The following is a 15320-nucleotide window of genomic DNA, read 5'->3' as shown; positions in this document are numbered from 1 at the left end:
GAAATTTGCTGTTCCGAAATACAAAACCACTGGAAAGCCATTTCCTCTCTCCGAGATGTTACAAATGAATGTTTTTCATTTGTGAGTGCAGCAGGGAAGCTCACTTAATTGAGCTGTTCTGTAGATTTAATTAAATCGTGTATGAGAGTACTTCAAAAAGTTTGTGGAAAATGGAATTCAAAGATAATACAAATCTTTCCATGAACTTTTTGGCAGCCTCTCATATATCAAAGCATCTAGCACAGAGCCAAGCACATAGCAAGTATATTGGTCAGTGTTCATTCAATTAACTCTTAATGCAAAACCACACATTTCTTATAAAGTTATTCTGGAAAAATAGTTAACACATTCTATCCTGGTGGCATTTACTGACGTGGCTGTCTTCATGTATTCCCAGCAGAATAAAGCTGCCATGCTTCCACTTGATTGAGAGATGGGGAGAATATTAACAGCCTGTCCTAGTTCCCTTCCCTGGCAAATGGTTGACGAGTCTTTAAGCTCATCAGAGTAGCCTCTGCAGCACAGCCCCGAAGGGTCAGGCCTGTTGGGATCTCTCTGTGCAGAAGAGTGGTGCATATGTGTGACTGCTATCACTGCTGAAGGAAACTTTGCCAAGTGTTGACTTGGCAAAATCACTGCTGAGTGATTTCCCCTTAGTTTCCAGTAGGGATCCCCAAACATCCTCCAGAACATCTGCGAGTCTTTGGCTGAGAGGGAGAATCCCCTCTACTGTGTTCATTGCTGACATCTAAACTAGCAAACACATGAAGTTTTGGCATCTTTGTGAGCATGAAGGACAAACTCTATATTGCAGGCTGTGTGGTGGAAAGACCGTGAATTTTAGTCCCCAACAGCCAGGATTAAAATCCCCATCTAGCCGTTTATTCATTCTTTGGATTTGGGGAGTTATTTGCTGGTCTGTAAAGTGAGGATAATAAATAACTAACTCACAGAGTGGGTGAAAACTAAATGGTATGACCTGTGTGAAGCTGGCACACAAAAAGTGCTCAAAAATGGTAGCGCTGATGATGATAACTTTACTTTTCCTAGACCATTGCAAAGACAGGATTTAGTAAGTCCTTGAGGTAGAAGGGGAGAAAGAATCAGGAGCTTTAAAATGATCTGTTGAGAAGCATCACATTCACATAGTCATCTTGTTCTTACAAAGGTCCTTTTCTAGAGAGCAAAGGCCTGAAGGCTGGCTGAGTTGTTTTGGTAGAGAGCGTTTTTTCTCCAGGGCAGTTCCCAGGCCTATGGCCAGCTGAGGTTCTAGGGTTAGTAGGTCTTTCAGGTGTGACATCAGCCTCCTGAGAGCAAGAGAGCTGACGGGTGAGGTGTGAGCTGTGCTGGGCACAGGAGCAGTCTGTGTGCACTGCCAGCACATACAAGCCTTCCCATTCTACAGGCGGGGTGAGACCCAGAGTGAGAACACAGAACCAGGGTCTGGGCACAGGAGCAGGCTGTGTGCACTGCCAGCACATACAAGCCTTCCCATTCTACAGGCGGGGTGAGACCCAGAGTGAGAACACAGAACCAGGGTCTGGGCACAGGAGCAGGCTGTGTGCACTGCCAGCACATACAAGCCTTCCCATTCTACAGGCGGGGTGAGACCCAGAGTGAGAACACAGAACCAGGGTCTGGGCACAGGAGCAGGCTGTGTGCACTGCCAGCACATACAAGCCTTCCCATTCTGCAGGAGGGGTGAGACCCAGAGTGAGAACACAGAACCAGGGTCTGGGCATGGGAGCAGTCTGTGTGCACTGCCAGCACATACAAGCCTTCCCATTCTGCAGGCGGGGTGAGACCCAGAGTGAGAACACAGAACCAGAGTCTGCACAGTGAACAGAGTAACTGTGGGCTCAGAGACTCCTTTAGTAAGCTTCAGTTAGAACTTGCATTTCATTTTTGTACCTCTACGCCTATATCATTTATCGCTTTGTGGAGGGTATTTATTTGCTAAGGAAATCTAACTGAGCTCTTTAACAACACAGAAGTGTTCAGTGCGATCCCTTGGTGAGATGAGACCTTGTCAGTAATAATATATATAATTTTCTTTAATAGAGTTCTCTTTCTTTCAGCTTAATGTTCTCCATACAGAGCTGGCTAAACAGTTGGCAGACACAATGGTTCTACCTATTATACAATTTCGAGAAAAGGATCTCACAGGTAAAGTAACTGAGTTCAGTGCTAATTACCTTCAAAATATTGTTCAATTCACCTAATATTTCTTACTGCAGTGATTTCTTTAAATGTGTGGATCATTGAGAAATGACTTCCTTTTTGAGCAGTTCGATTCCACAAACTTTTATTGATTCCTGGCTCACCTAAAGGAGGTCTCAGGCTAGTAAGAAGACAGTCGTGGCAACAGATCATTGTAATGTCATGTGATGAGGGCATCAGGACAGAGATGGACAAGGAATAGAAGCAGCACACAGAAAGGCGTGATTACCTTTTTGGGGCTGGGGTGCCAGGAAAGGGTTCCTGGAGAAGGTGATTGATTGAGCTGGGTTTTGACAGGTGAATAAATATTTACAAAGTAGACAACATTATTAAGTCTTATGTTACAACTTAGGGGACATTTATAAAGGCATGCTGTTCTTGAGGGAGCATGAATGCTTTGGGGTGTAATGTGAGGGGCTTGGAGAGGGAAGGATGGGGTTGGGACGATGCTTTCTCTGTGCTAGATTCTGGGGATGCAGCTGTGAATGGGCAGAGAGGGTCCCTGCCCTCACGGAGCTCACGTTTAGTGAGCAAGAGAATCTGTGACTGGTTCAGACAGCCTGGTAGCCTTTTGGACTAATTTTTGTTCTTCAACTGAAATAAAAATTTTAAATAATTTTTTATCTCTTAAAAATTAAGGTAGTCAAAAAATGAATATAAAAAATGAAATCTTAAAAAAAAAAAAAAAACTCCGTTGATGTTAGAAAAGGGACTCCATGTTTTCTAGCCCTATTCTTATTTCATTGAAAATATTTATTACTTAGAGATTAAAGAATTGTATTTTCTAGAAGAACAACACTGATATAAAAAACTGCTGACCAAAAAAAGCCTAAACCTGGCTACTAAAAGATCTGCTCAGTATAGTACTTCCTTTTTAAAGGTATATATAATCTTAAATATTTTTTTAGGCAGAAAAGATGCAGTAAATCTAAGGGCAAATCTTAAAGATGAAGATTGTTTTCTTCCTCTCTTTGATGTCACCTGATACTGGGAGCACAGGTAGAAACACCACACACTCTACCTAAGGCCAGTTTAACAACAGTAAAACTAAAAATACAAAATAAGTCATATATCGGGCTGGCCTGTGGCTCACTCGGGAGAGTGCGGTGCTGATAACACCAAGGCCCCGGGTTCGGATCCCATATAGGGATGGCCGGTTCGCTCACTGGCTGAGCGTGGTGCTGACAACACCAAGTCAAGGGTTAAGATCCCCTTACCGGTCATCTTTAAAAAAAAAAAAAAAAGAAGAAGAAGTCATATATCAGTTAGCTTGTATAAAAGGAAACCTTGACTGAGCAGGAATTTTAGTGTTTTTTAGTGTCGCTCATCTGCAATTGCATGTGAAGACAAAACCTACTAAATGCAGTCATGCTCATTATCCAGTACTAACTGAAAGCCTCCTGGGTGCCTTTCTAAAAAGATTTCCTCTAAATAACATCGTTAGAAATGTGTGGGATATCATTTTTAAAGCAAACTCCAAGTCTGTTAGAAAATAATCATCCCGTGAGACCTGTGTTGTCAGATTTACATCTTTCAGGTTTGTTTATGGGAAGGAGACTTAGGATTGAGAGTACCCAACAGCGTTCATGACAGTGGCCTGCATTGATCCAGAGTGACTTAACATAGGGAGTAGCAGGACTTGTCCAGGATGGTGATTTTTTTTTGGGGGGGGAGAATAAAACTGCTCATTAGTAGTAAAAAGAGAAGCTTCTTAGTTTCTATGAAAAAGTTAATCAAATTATCCTTTTCTGATGACACCATGACATATATTTGAAGTGTTTGGCCCAGTTCACACCTGGGAACATCAAAACCAAATTAGACTCTGGCATCCCCTGTGCTTAGACAGTGGTGGTTTATCTTACATTTCACTGCCTTTTCTTCATTTACCCACTGATACAAGCGTTGAATCTGAATGAGAACACAATGGATATTAGCAAAGCTATTTAAAATTGATAATAAGTTTTAAAAAAAAGCCCTAAAACTCTGCTCCAACAAGACGTAAAAGGTGGGAGAAGAAAAGTGCAGGAGGGGAAGGTCCGCAAGCAGCCGGATATCAGAAGAGTAAAAATAATGGGAAGAGAAATTTAAAGGCTGGAGGCAGTTTGGAGGCAAATTGAAAAGCACTGAAGATGTGAAATGCTTTGCTTTGTTTGACAAAGTAAAAATCAGTTGTGTTAGAAGTGTAGAAAATATCACTTTCTTTTAGGTATCTCTGTTTTTAAGTTTATAATTTTGGACAATCTCTGCTCTATCTTTTTGGTTTTTTTGGTCTCGGACTTTGTTAAGCTGACTTAGTGCGTGATGGGTGTAGTACCCATGCGGGGTAATAGTTGCTGGTTTTGGCTTGTTGCAAGTACAGTATAAACAGATTGCATCACATTTTTTCATTAAAACAAGTGCCCCATATTCTTTTGTTCAGTGATGCCTCTAATAGGTCAGATGTTACATGGCAACCACAGGAAACTTCTAGGCTCTGGATGTAGTCCTGACTACATCTTGAGGAAAGACATATTAAGACACACTACTTTGGGGCTGAAGAATCAGACTTAGGTTTATCCTCCAGGTCTCTGATGAAACATGCTTGGCCACCATGCTGTCTAGCCCACATCCCCAGAGTGCCGTCTCCTTCACAGATCCCCAGCACTACCTGGAGTGGAAGGGCCGCACAGGCAGCCAGGGTCACTGGGTGTGGGTGAAGCTGCAGTACAAGCTCCAGTGAGACCAAGGTTGCCAGCCTCCCAGCCAGGGCCCATGAAAGCAGGGGACCTGAGGGGGCGGAGCTCTGGGGTGGCACATTTTCTTTTTCTTTTTTTTTGCTCTAAGATGTTTCCTTTTCTCTTGTTCAGAAGTAAGCACTTTAAAGGATCTCTTTGGACTTGCCAGCAACGGTAGGCGTCTTTTCTCCATTCTTGGTGCCTGGGTTTAGTGATGTGTGTAGGTTTGGTATTTGTGTGGGAAGAGATGCTGAATGAACATTCTTGCCTTTCGGTCTTTCTGGATGCTAAAACGTCTCTTTACTTTTAGAGCATGACCTCTCAATGGCAAAATATAGCAGGCTTCCTAAAAAAAAGGAAAATGAAAAGGTAAGAATCCTTTACGTGTTAGTTTTCAGTTCATTTACTTAAGCTCCTTGTGTGTCTTCCTGTTGTGAATTCATGACATCGAGGTGTCTTGATGAATTTTTTTCTTTTATTTCCTATACGTGGACTATTAAAATTATTTATTCTGAATCTCCTATGTAGACTTCCATTTCTCTATTCTAACTTTGTAGACTGGTTTATTAAACACCAACTTGGAACCATTGTAAAATTATAATCACACAATTTGAACTTCAGCTCAGTACCTCATCTGGTCATCTGACTCAAAGACCACTCTGCTCACTTGAACTCCTTGCCCCAGGTGTTAACACTGATTCTAGATGCTGTATGTACTATAGATAATATTGCATGTTTTCATGCATATAACTTTTTACTTCTGTTACATGATTTCCTTGGGCTAAATTTATTTCCTTGGAATACAATCTTACGAGTAAACCAAAATGTTTGTGGCTCTCAATTTCTGCTGTCAAATTGTTTTCCTAAAGGACTCTAGCACTTTGTGCTGCTACCAGGAAAGTAGTGGCTTCACCTTGGTGTAGCCTCGCAGACACTGAGATGCTAGTACTTTGATATTTGTAATTTGGATTTTTTTTTTAAGTTGAGGTGAGCCCTTATCTATGTTTTATTATATTTGTCACAAAAATGTTTATAATGAATAAACAAACGTTTTGAAGTTGCATGCTCTTACAGAACTGTCGCGTACAGTAGACAACTTGAAGTTTTCCTTTCACCTTTTCATCAGGTGAAGACTGAAATTGGAAAAGAGGTGGCAGCTGCACGGCGGAAACAGCATCTTTCATCCCTTCAGTACTACTGTGCCCTCAACGCGCTGCAGTACAGGAAGCGGATGGCCATGATGGAGCCCATGATAGGCTTTGCCCATGGACAGGTAAGGCAGGCGCTTCCCCTGACAGGTAAGAGCTAAGCCAGTTGTGGCATTCTGCTGAGATAGCAGCTAGGAGAAACTGAAGCATCATCATAGAAAGAAACACAAATGCACAACCTCCTGGAATTTTTCTGGGATTCGGCCCTTGGAGAGCTTCCATTTGGGCTGGATCATCTTTAGCTGGACTTGTTAGGGCGTATGCTCAGGAAATGATGGCCTGGATCCCACGCCTATCTTGGGGAGGTGCCTGTGTGGCCGTTTGTCTCTGATCCAAGTGAAAGCCAGGCCTGATGCGGTTTTCCTGGAAGCAGCTTACTGCTGAGGTTGGGATAGCTAGCGCACAGCCTGGTTCTGCACATCCCTCGGCTACTCATATTGGGAAGCTTGTCCTCAGCTGTGTTATTCTCCAAGGACACATCTCAGGATATTGCAGCGCCTTAGCATCTGGTCATGGGGAAGTTCTCCCAGTACTTTATAAAGTCTTCTGTAGACTTTATTTAGTTTCTTCCCTCCTGTTTAGTGGTCTACTTGAATATTTGGCTTAAGGGAGGCTCCTGTTTACGGATGGGGACTTGACTGTTATGGCACCAGGTGGTAGGGACAAGAGTGAGCATGAATGGGAGGCTGGTGGCACCACCCTGTCACCTTCCACCCCTGCCGTGCACCCACTGAGGTGACTCTGAAACCTACTCCAGCATGTGAGAAATGCATGCAGGAATCTTGTCTCAGTTGATAGTTGAGGAACAGGAAGGCACGTGAGGAAGCAACCTGTTGATAAGAAAAAAGTCACTAACTCTTTAAAACACAACACACACACAAAATCAAAAAAAACACCAATATCTATTGCTTTTATAATATATTTTTAAAATGTATATATTTCAAAAAAAACCCTCAACATCAATTTCATTCAAGGAGAAGGGGAACAAGATAAAATCCTGAAGCATCCAACCTCAGCTGTCTGTAGTCTTAATATGGTTGTTACACTGTTGAATGGCGAGTTCTCTAAATCAGCTTATGCCTTCAGAGGTAACACTTAAATAGGACAATACAATCATTCTGTGTCATCTGAGTAAAGCTGGATTAAACCAAAAACTAGCACTGTCCAGCTGTGGGTTTCAGTCCCGGCAAATCCTTAGGAGCCATCCAGCCTCCTCGTGATGCGCACTTGTGCGTATGGGTGTGTGCCCACACTCTGTCTCCCTTTTCTCTCCTTCAGTTAAGTGCTGTACTTCTGACCTGGTGAATGTCCCAGCTTTGTTGGAGAATGCCAGTACTGTCTTCGTTCTCTTTGGTTAATACCTCCTGTCACTTGTGCCCTCCCTAGGTTGACCATCCTTGCCTTTGGGGCAGTAATCCTTGCTCAGTTAGAGGTCCAGGGTCAGGGAGGGTCAGAAAGATGAACACCTCCAGTCCTGATGGGTCAGTGCTGTCAGGCTTAGTTGGTCAGAGGAGGGTCTTCACCAGGCCTAAAGGATGGGTTTGATACCAGCTGGGTCCACTCTGTCAGGGCCAAGGTCTATACCACTTCCCCTAGCCTGGTCTTCTTGAGTGCTGCTGGCCACAGGGAGAAGAGGAGGCTGTGGGTGCCGTAGCACAGATGCAGCCCTGGGCCTAGGACGACAGAGCATGCCGTCATGTGGAACAGCAGGAGCAGCCGTTTTGAGGACGGAGGATGGCATGTTTCATTTTTCATACGAAGATTTCATATCCAGATTTCAAGACACAAGACCAAGTAGCTCCTTACCCTACAGACTGTTTATAATCTTCATGAAAACTGTAGCTCCTTCTCTTAGACAAATGTGCCATCACCCTGGACCTTCTGGCTGATTCAGAAGCATTTGCTCTCCTGCCTCATTGTCCTGTGAAATCGATGGTTATTGATCCCTCTTTGTTTCCTGATGGTTTTATGACCATGGCACTTCCTGCTGTTCACTAAGGCACATTTGGAGAAGATGCAATCAGCCTTCTCAGCACCACCCACCTCTGTGGAGGTGTGTTGACTCCATTCCGAACTTGTCTGGCCCTGGTTCAATAGGTTTTCAATTAAATCATGATTCAGTCCTCATGCCTGCAAGCTGAAGGTTTATAATCTGTGTGCAGGTTTTTTGAGAAGATATAAATGATCTTTAGTGTGCTATTGACAAGGCGAGCACTATGTAATGTGGCTGTAGCTTTTGATTTTATTTATTTTTTTAAAAGCCTGAGAAAGTGTTTTGTGTGTGTGTGTGTGTGTGTGTGTGTGGCTGGCCAGTACAGGTATCTGAACCCTTGACCTTGGTGTTATAACACTGAGCTCTAACCAACTGAGCTAACCAGCCAGTCGTAATGTGGCTGTAGAAGCCAGTATCTTATCCTTTCCTTCTGCTCATCCATTCATCAGATTTATTAGGGATTTTGGGAGGCCCTGCCCTAAGGAGCTTACGGAATAGTAGAAGAGCTACGACATGGCCTTGGAGCGTAAATTCCAAAGGAGTTCAGAGGGGAAAGAAGAGAAGCCACCATGATGTTGTGCCTTTAGAAACGAAGAATCAGAATGCTCTCATTTAACATGTTAATGATATTAAATGACTAGTATCATTCTGATAGTTAACATTTCAGGGATTCAAAGTGGCATTTACAGTGTTGATCTCTGTATGATTCAGTTTATGGGGCCAGAACACCCCCTGCAGGTATTACCTGCCTCAGGATAATCACAATCATCTATTTTTATCCTGTGATAACTAAGGGCATTGGTATACCTGCTTTCCCAGGGTGTCTGGGGAACAGAGGTAAGGATGTCAGAATCATGCTGATCACAGCAACTAGCCTCCTCGGGGTGAGGGGTCGATTTCTGTGCCCACCACCCGGGGCAAGGTGGGCTTCTGGATCAGACAGATGAGCTGGGGGACAAGTGAGAGAATACCCAGGTCCACACTGAATGTTTTCTCTTTTTTTCATGACCTAGGCTTGCAACTGTTACCTCTCAACCAGCAGGCATGTGAAATAGAGCAGTTCATACCTAATGTCCAGGCTTTTTAAAAGCCATAGCCATAAGAAGAATGGGACCTTGAGCTTTTCAAGGTGCAAATGTCAGTAATGCCCAGAGTGGTGTTCTTCCTCTTTCCCATATCCCTGCCCTTCAAGGTTTGGCAGGGGACCCAGACTTTCTGGGAAGTGAATATTTATACAGGAGTCATAGGAAGTATGGAATTCCTTCCATTGGTAGGAAGCAAGCAACCTACAGTTTCATTTTTCAAATTGTATATTTCCCAGGTCTCCTAGAGGCTGCTTTCTCCTGGCCAGAGAAAGCATCCATTGTAGAACACTGGGGAGGAGGGGGGGTCCTCACCTGTGTCAAGGGTACCAGGGCCCTGCTGTGTCCTTTACCTACATAATCTTCAATTTGATAGACAGGTTAGAAGAGGCTTTTAAGGGTCTTTAGCACAATTTTCCCTCTGCAGCATCTCAGCCAAGTCACCAGCCAGCCAGCCTGTGTTGAGAGCTGGCTCAGTCAGGTGATGGCCTTCAGTGTGGGGTCAACAACTCCTTCTGCACATCAGCAAGTGCTTGTCAGTTTCTTCCTGGTGCTGAGCATCTGTCATATGTCACATACCCATTTAGTGCTGGAGATACAAAGGTGAATAAGACTTAATCCTTGCCCTCAAGAAACTTACTGTCTAGAATTCACACAAAAAAGCTGCTGCTGCTACTAATATCAAAAATAATCATCAGTAGTAATTATCAAAACTTGGGATGTACAAAGCACTTAATTGACATTATTCCTGATCTTGACAGCCTTTCAAGAAGATAGGGAGGCTCCACTCTCTGCATTTAACAGATGCACTTGGGACTTTGGGAATAACTCTCCCCCAGTGTGGTGGAGACTAAGCAGGGATGCTGCAAGTGCTGTGGATGAGGAGGGTCTCACATTTAATGAACTCACTGATCCCCTTCCCCAGCTGATTTTCAGAGTGCCACAATTATATCTTTCAGATTAACTTTTTCAAGAAAGGAGCAGAGATGTTTTCCAGAAGGATGGACAGCTTTTTATCTTCTGTTGCAGACATGGTTCAAAGGTAATGCTGCACTCTGGTTTGGGTCTTGTGTGCCTTTTGCCTTTCCTCCTGAATCGGTATCTCCGGAAGGTGTGGGGGAGGGCTCCGGCTGTGGAGGGTCCCACAGAACCCCTGTCCACTCCATGAACTCTCAGAAACAGCGCCCTCACCTTAGCTGCTGCTATTTGTGAATATTTGTGGCACACAAAGAGTAGGGGTTCTGCAGTTCTCGACTTGCATGCAGCCTACAGGCCTCCCCATCATATTAAAAGGCTAAATAAATGATGAAAACGTCCACATGGTACTTTTCCATTAAGTACCAGTCTCTGTTCTCAGAATCTCTTTTTGTGAATATTCAAAGCCCACGTTATAAGCCTGTGAGTCCAGTTGAGATTTGCTGTGGATTTGAAAGAGCTCTTTGCTTTTTTTCTTTGAGAGCTAAGGGGATTAGCAGTCAGCAGTGCTGCACTGCGCAGGAAACTGTAACCATCACATAAGCGAGGCATTTGCCTTTCTTGAGTTAACTTCACAAACTGCAAATGCTTATTTTACAAAACTCCACGTCACTGTCCTCAGACGGTCCTGCCATGCTCAGTTGGCGCTGTGGCTGGCCAGACTCCATTGCCTCCGTCCCCAGTCCCCGATGTGCGCTCTGAGCAGTCACCAGCACCTGCAGCTCAGGCTTGCTGCATTTAGAGCACGGCTGTGAGGTTCCTCGGGCTCAGTGTGATTTCCAGAGTGGAGAAATGGTCTCTATGTGTGTGTATATACAGTTGACAAATAAATATACACAAAGGAGATATGAGTATAAAGTTTTATGTGGAAAAGTACAGAGAAACTTGCTCATTTTCTTCAAGATGTGGTATTTCAAAATATCTCACAAAGGCCAAACAGTGGAATTTATTTAGGCACAGTCTACCTAAAGTAAAGAATGAATCCCAACAAAGACCAGCGCCGAGCGTTCAGACAAACGCGAGGGGAAAATGGAAAGCGTTTACTCCCAAATGTCACCCAGCTGTTTTTTCCTGACAGCTGGCAGCAGTGAGTGATGCAGGTTAGATTTATAATTATGCTAAATAGCAATTTGTGAAACCTGATTTCACTTTCTTGCCTTTTAATTTGATTAGTAGCTCCTGGGAGAGAGTAAAAGAAGAGAGCCTATTAAATTGTGGCCTTCTATCAGTACCTCCCTCTTGTCTTTCATGGTCTCTTCTCATCCTACTCTAACTCTCAGAATTCCCTGGCTTTCTGTGTTTCTGGGAGAACAATCCATGCTATACACATTTTTTCTTGTTCTGGATTAGTTTATTAATGGATGGCAGGACATTTGTGCCCTGTGTTTGAGATGCCATAGTGTACTCTTTCTGTAGGTCCTAGAGCCTGGCTTCCCCATTGTCAGTGTTTCTGTGAGCCATTATCAGGCCAAGCAAAGTGTGGCACTAGCCACCCTGACGGGACCGTGGCCCGGGTATTAAAGTCAGAGCCTGCATCTGCGCTACATGGGGGCTGGGTTTGGTTCTGCAAGTCGTCCCTCTGTTGCTGACAAAGTGTATTTAGTTCCAGGGTAACAGGCAGCAGGTGGGGCTCCGCAACTGAATCTTGAAGCACTTGAGCCTCCTGCTTCAAACAGGGAAAGCATTCAGTTCAGGAATTCTAGTTTACCTCTTACTCAAATTTTATATTGGTGAACAGATAAATGTGGCCACTCTTCTCCAAACCAGGAGGTGGTTCTGCTGCCACATTGCCACACATTGGCAGCCAGCCCAGAGAGGCCTCGGAACAGTGTCTGGTGCTGGCACTAAAACTCTGCAGGCCTTCCCCTGGGAGATGGATGTTCAGGAGCTCTGCTGTCCTCAAGGGGTGAGAGGATTCAGAACCCAGCGGAAATCCAGACGTGGTAGCTTCGTCTCTTGCCACCACACGAAGCCAGGGGCTTTGTCTAGTCCCTAACCCCACAGTGATATATTTCTACTTTTTCCCTTGGATTCTTCTGCTGCTTGTATATATATGTATACATATATAAATATATATTCTTTTAGATTAAATGAACCATGCTTTTTAAAAAAAAAAAAACCTTGAAGAGAACTAACTGAAAGCAGTTACTTTTTGACCATGTTCGGTTAGTTACTGGGAGCCTTGGATTAGCTCAGAGTTTTCGAGCCTGAGTCTGTATGTGGTGGAAGGGCAGGGCAGTTAGTAAAAACTCCCTGAAGTTGTGTGCTAGATGTCACTTGGTACACAGAGCATTTTTTGAGGCAGACAGATGATCCTTCTCTTTCTTCGGATCCTCAAAGAGGTTTCTCACCCACGAAAGCTTAAGAACTTAGGGGTTTGTCTGTCTAGTCAACTCCAACCTTTCACCTTCTGTGCTGCTTAGATGCTTCCTTCTCATTCCATTCTCTTGGCCTTGGCAGTGACAAGCAGGTTAAGCTAGTGAGGTTTGTTCTCCAGCTTGCCTGTCTGGTCACCAGTGGTGGAGTCCCTAATCATCCCTTACATTTCTTCAAATGTAAGAAATGCCAAAATTAATTTAGATTGATTGCTTGCGTGGAGCTGCATTAAACAAGAGGAGAATAGGGAAAGTTACTTAACTACAGAATAGAGAAGATCCTGAGAACTCACTTTGAGAAGCACTGGCCCCCAGTCCCTTCTGATGTTAACATTTACAATTCTGTCTTGCTCCCCTAACACAGTGAAGAAGTGGAACACCTCCTCTAACTCTAAAGTGAGGACTCTAAAGTTTGCCTTCCTAGATGGATGGGCTGTGCTGGGCAGACTGTGTTCAGGACTGTCACCACTGGGTGGGGTAGCCTGGTGCGGCCTGCCTCTGTGGAGAAAAGGGCAGCTGTTGTTTCAAGCTAAAACTTCCAGATTTTCCACACCGCAGCACACACGTACCTGAAAGCCAGGGGTTAATGTCCCAGAGCCTGGACATCGGCCTCCCGCTGGCAGCCCCTGACCAGCTAGCCCCACAGTCACAGGCAGTTGTATGGCAGTCAGAAAAGGAAAAGCATTGCCCTGAGTTTGATTGTTGCAGTTTGATGTCACTTCCTGGTCATCTTTTTATCTCCAGGGGTCATCTCCACCATCGGTGCCTAGACCAAGAGTGGGGCAGGAATGACTACAGTTTCATTCTTTCCTTTATGGGACTCTCACCAGCCGCCTGCACGTGCAGCCCCTGAGGATGGGCTCATCAAACTTTTCTCCTAAAATTTGCATCAACAGTGCTGAGCATGGATACTACATTGTCAGCAGTGAAACTGTTTAGCTGGGTTCTGGCATAGCTCAGTGGTATTCCTTACGTGCTCTTTTAAAACAGCTGTCATATAACACTTTGAGTGATGCAGAATTCAGTGATCATGATCATTCTGCCCATGATCTCTAGCTAAATTAGAGGGTGGATGGTTGTGGCCTTGTAGGAGCTGGCTACAGTTGTCAAGAAGGAAGCCTTGGGGGTGGGGGGTGGTGATGGCTCTGCCAGCTGCTTCCTAGCAGTGCTGGGTTGGCTGACGATGAGTGACTGACCTACCTCCTTCTGTCTTAAGCATTCAGGTGGAACTGGAAACCGAAGCAGAAAAGATGCGGGTGTCCCAGCAAGAATTACTTTCCGTCGATGAATCTGTTTACACTCCTGACTCTGATGTGGCTGCACCACAGATCAACAGGAACCTCATCCAGAAGGCTGGTTACCTTAACCTCAGAAAGTGAGCACGCCACTGCCTGCCTCTTCTTCTAAATCTGTTGGCCTAGGAAGTGGCTGAAAAGCAGTCTCCCTCAGTACCACATTAAAGCCCAAGGGTGGGGGTGGGTGAAGTTGGGGCAAAACTCTCACCACAGCACCCACCTCTGGTCCCCGGTCCCAAACTGCACCAAGAGATGGGGCTAGAGACAGTTGTGAGTGAGGCCCCATGCCATGTATTCCAGGACACTGCAGGCCCCCTAGTCTGTCACCATGGCCTTACGTAAATCTACCACTCTTAACTGTTGTCCTTGACTGCTCGCAGTCGTCATCCACCCCACCCACGCCCCCGCCAGCTGGCAGGTGAGAGCAGTGCACTAGAGACCTGCCACCAAGGCGGGGGTCATTGGATTCAGACAGGTTGGATCACACATTTAACACCATGTCTTTAAGTGTCCAATTTGAATGAAAGGGATGATCAGGTTTAACTGCTCCTAAGAGCAGAGAGGATGCTGGCATGGCGTGGTGTGACGAGCACCAACGTTGATATTAGACACCGTGGCTGGGCCGAGCCTCAGCCTCTTCATCTGTAAAACGGAGCTGATGATCACACCTCCTTCATAAAGCTGTTCAAGGATTGAATGAGGTCATTCCTAGTAGGCAGTAAGCACTCAAATGTTAGCTGTTGCCATTTTTTGGAAATGATTGGGGCGGGAAACTCAATGCCTCACACATGGTTGCTCCACAGTAAATATTGGATCAGATAAATGTATTTAATATCCCCCAAGTGGAGTATAATGAAGAGGAACTGCCAGCTGTTTTCTTGCTGGGATAGGTCTATAAACTTGTAGAGATCACAAGCTAAATGTTCCCTGTAGTTCTGTTGGTATAAAAAATTCCATAAGGCTCTGGTATTATTTGCCAGGAACTAGATTTTCTTCTTGTAAGCACCCCACAAAACAAGAATAACCTCCAGCTGAAGCAAAACCCAATCTGCTGAGAACCCCCAGGATTGTGGGGCATGTGCTGGGGGGCAAGGTGACCCTAGTGACTCTAACTTGATTTACAGCTGTTCAGCTCCATGGCTTAGAGAAATGATCTTCCAGTTTTCCAGTTCTTGGTGGCAAACTAATTCTAGTTCCAGATATCAGGTTTAGAAACCAGAGTATGGCTGCAATAGGGGGAGGCGTATCCTGCCCACATATGTGGAGTTGGCCCTGGGACTGGCATCTCCCATGGGAGCAGAGCCCATAATTTCCCAGATCACTCAAGCTAAATTGTACCTCTGCTACTACTTTTTTCACCTGAATGATCTTCAAAGCAGTTTTGCTTTAATATAAAGAAACACTTATTTCTAAAATACCACCAATATCCACCCCCCCCCCCCCAAAAAAAAAAAAAAG

At 44.6% G+C, this 15320-nt stretch overlaps 1 protein-coding gene across 1 annotated transcript in view; it reads left to right on the top strand.

Moving 5' to 3' along the window:
* APPL2 (adaptor protein, phosphotyrosine interaction, PH domain and leucine zipper containing 2) overlaps positions 1–15320 on the top strand; it is a 44799-nt gene that overhangs the window by 16047 nt on the left and 13432 nt on the right. Inside the window, exons 4-9 of the mRNA XM_008569174.1 lie at positions 2079–2166; positions 5067–5108; positions 5245–5303; positions 6061–6207; positions 10177–10259; positions 13784–13942. Coding sequence (XP_008567396.1) covers positions 2079–2166; positions 5067–5108; positions 5245–5303; positions 6061–6207; positions 10177–10259; positions 13784–13942 — 578 coding nt within the window. The remainder of the gene's footprint in view (positions 1–2078; positions 2167–5066; positions 5109–5244; positions 5304–6060; positions 6208–10176; positions 10260–13783; positions 13943–15320) is intronic.

Source organism: Galeopterus variegatus, unplaced genomic scaffold (assembly GCF_000696425.1).
Source record: "Galeopterus variegatus unplaced genomic scaffold, G_variegatus-3.0.2 Scaffold472, whole genome shotgun sequence".
NCBI lineage: Eukaryota > Metazoa > Chordata > Mammalia > Dermoptera > Cynocephalidae > Galeopterus > Galeopterus variegatus.
The sequence above is the reverse complement of the archived record's forward strand: the minus strand, read 5'-3'. Positions and strand labels throughout refer to the sequence as shown.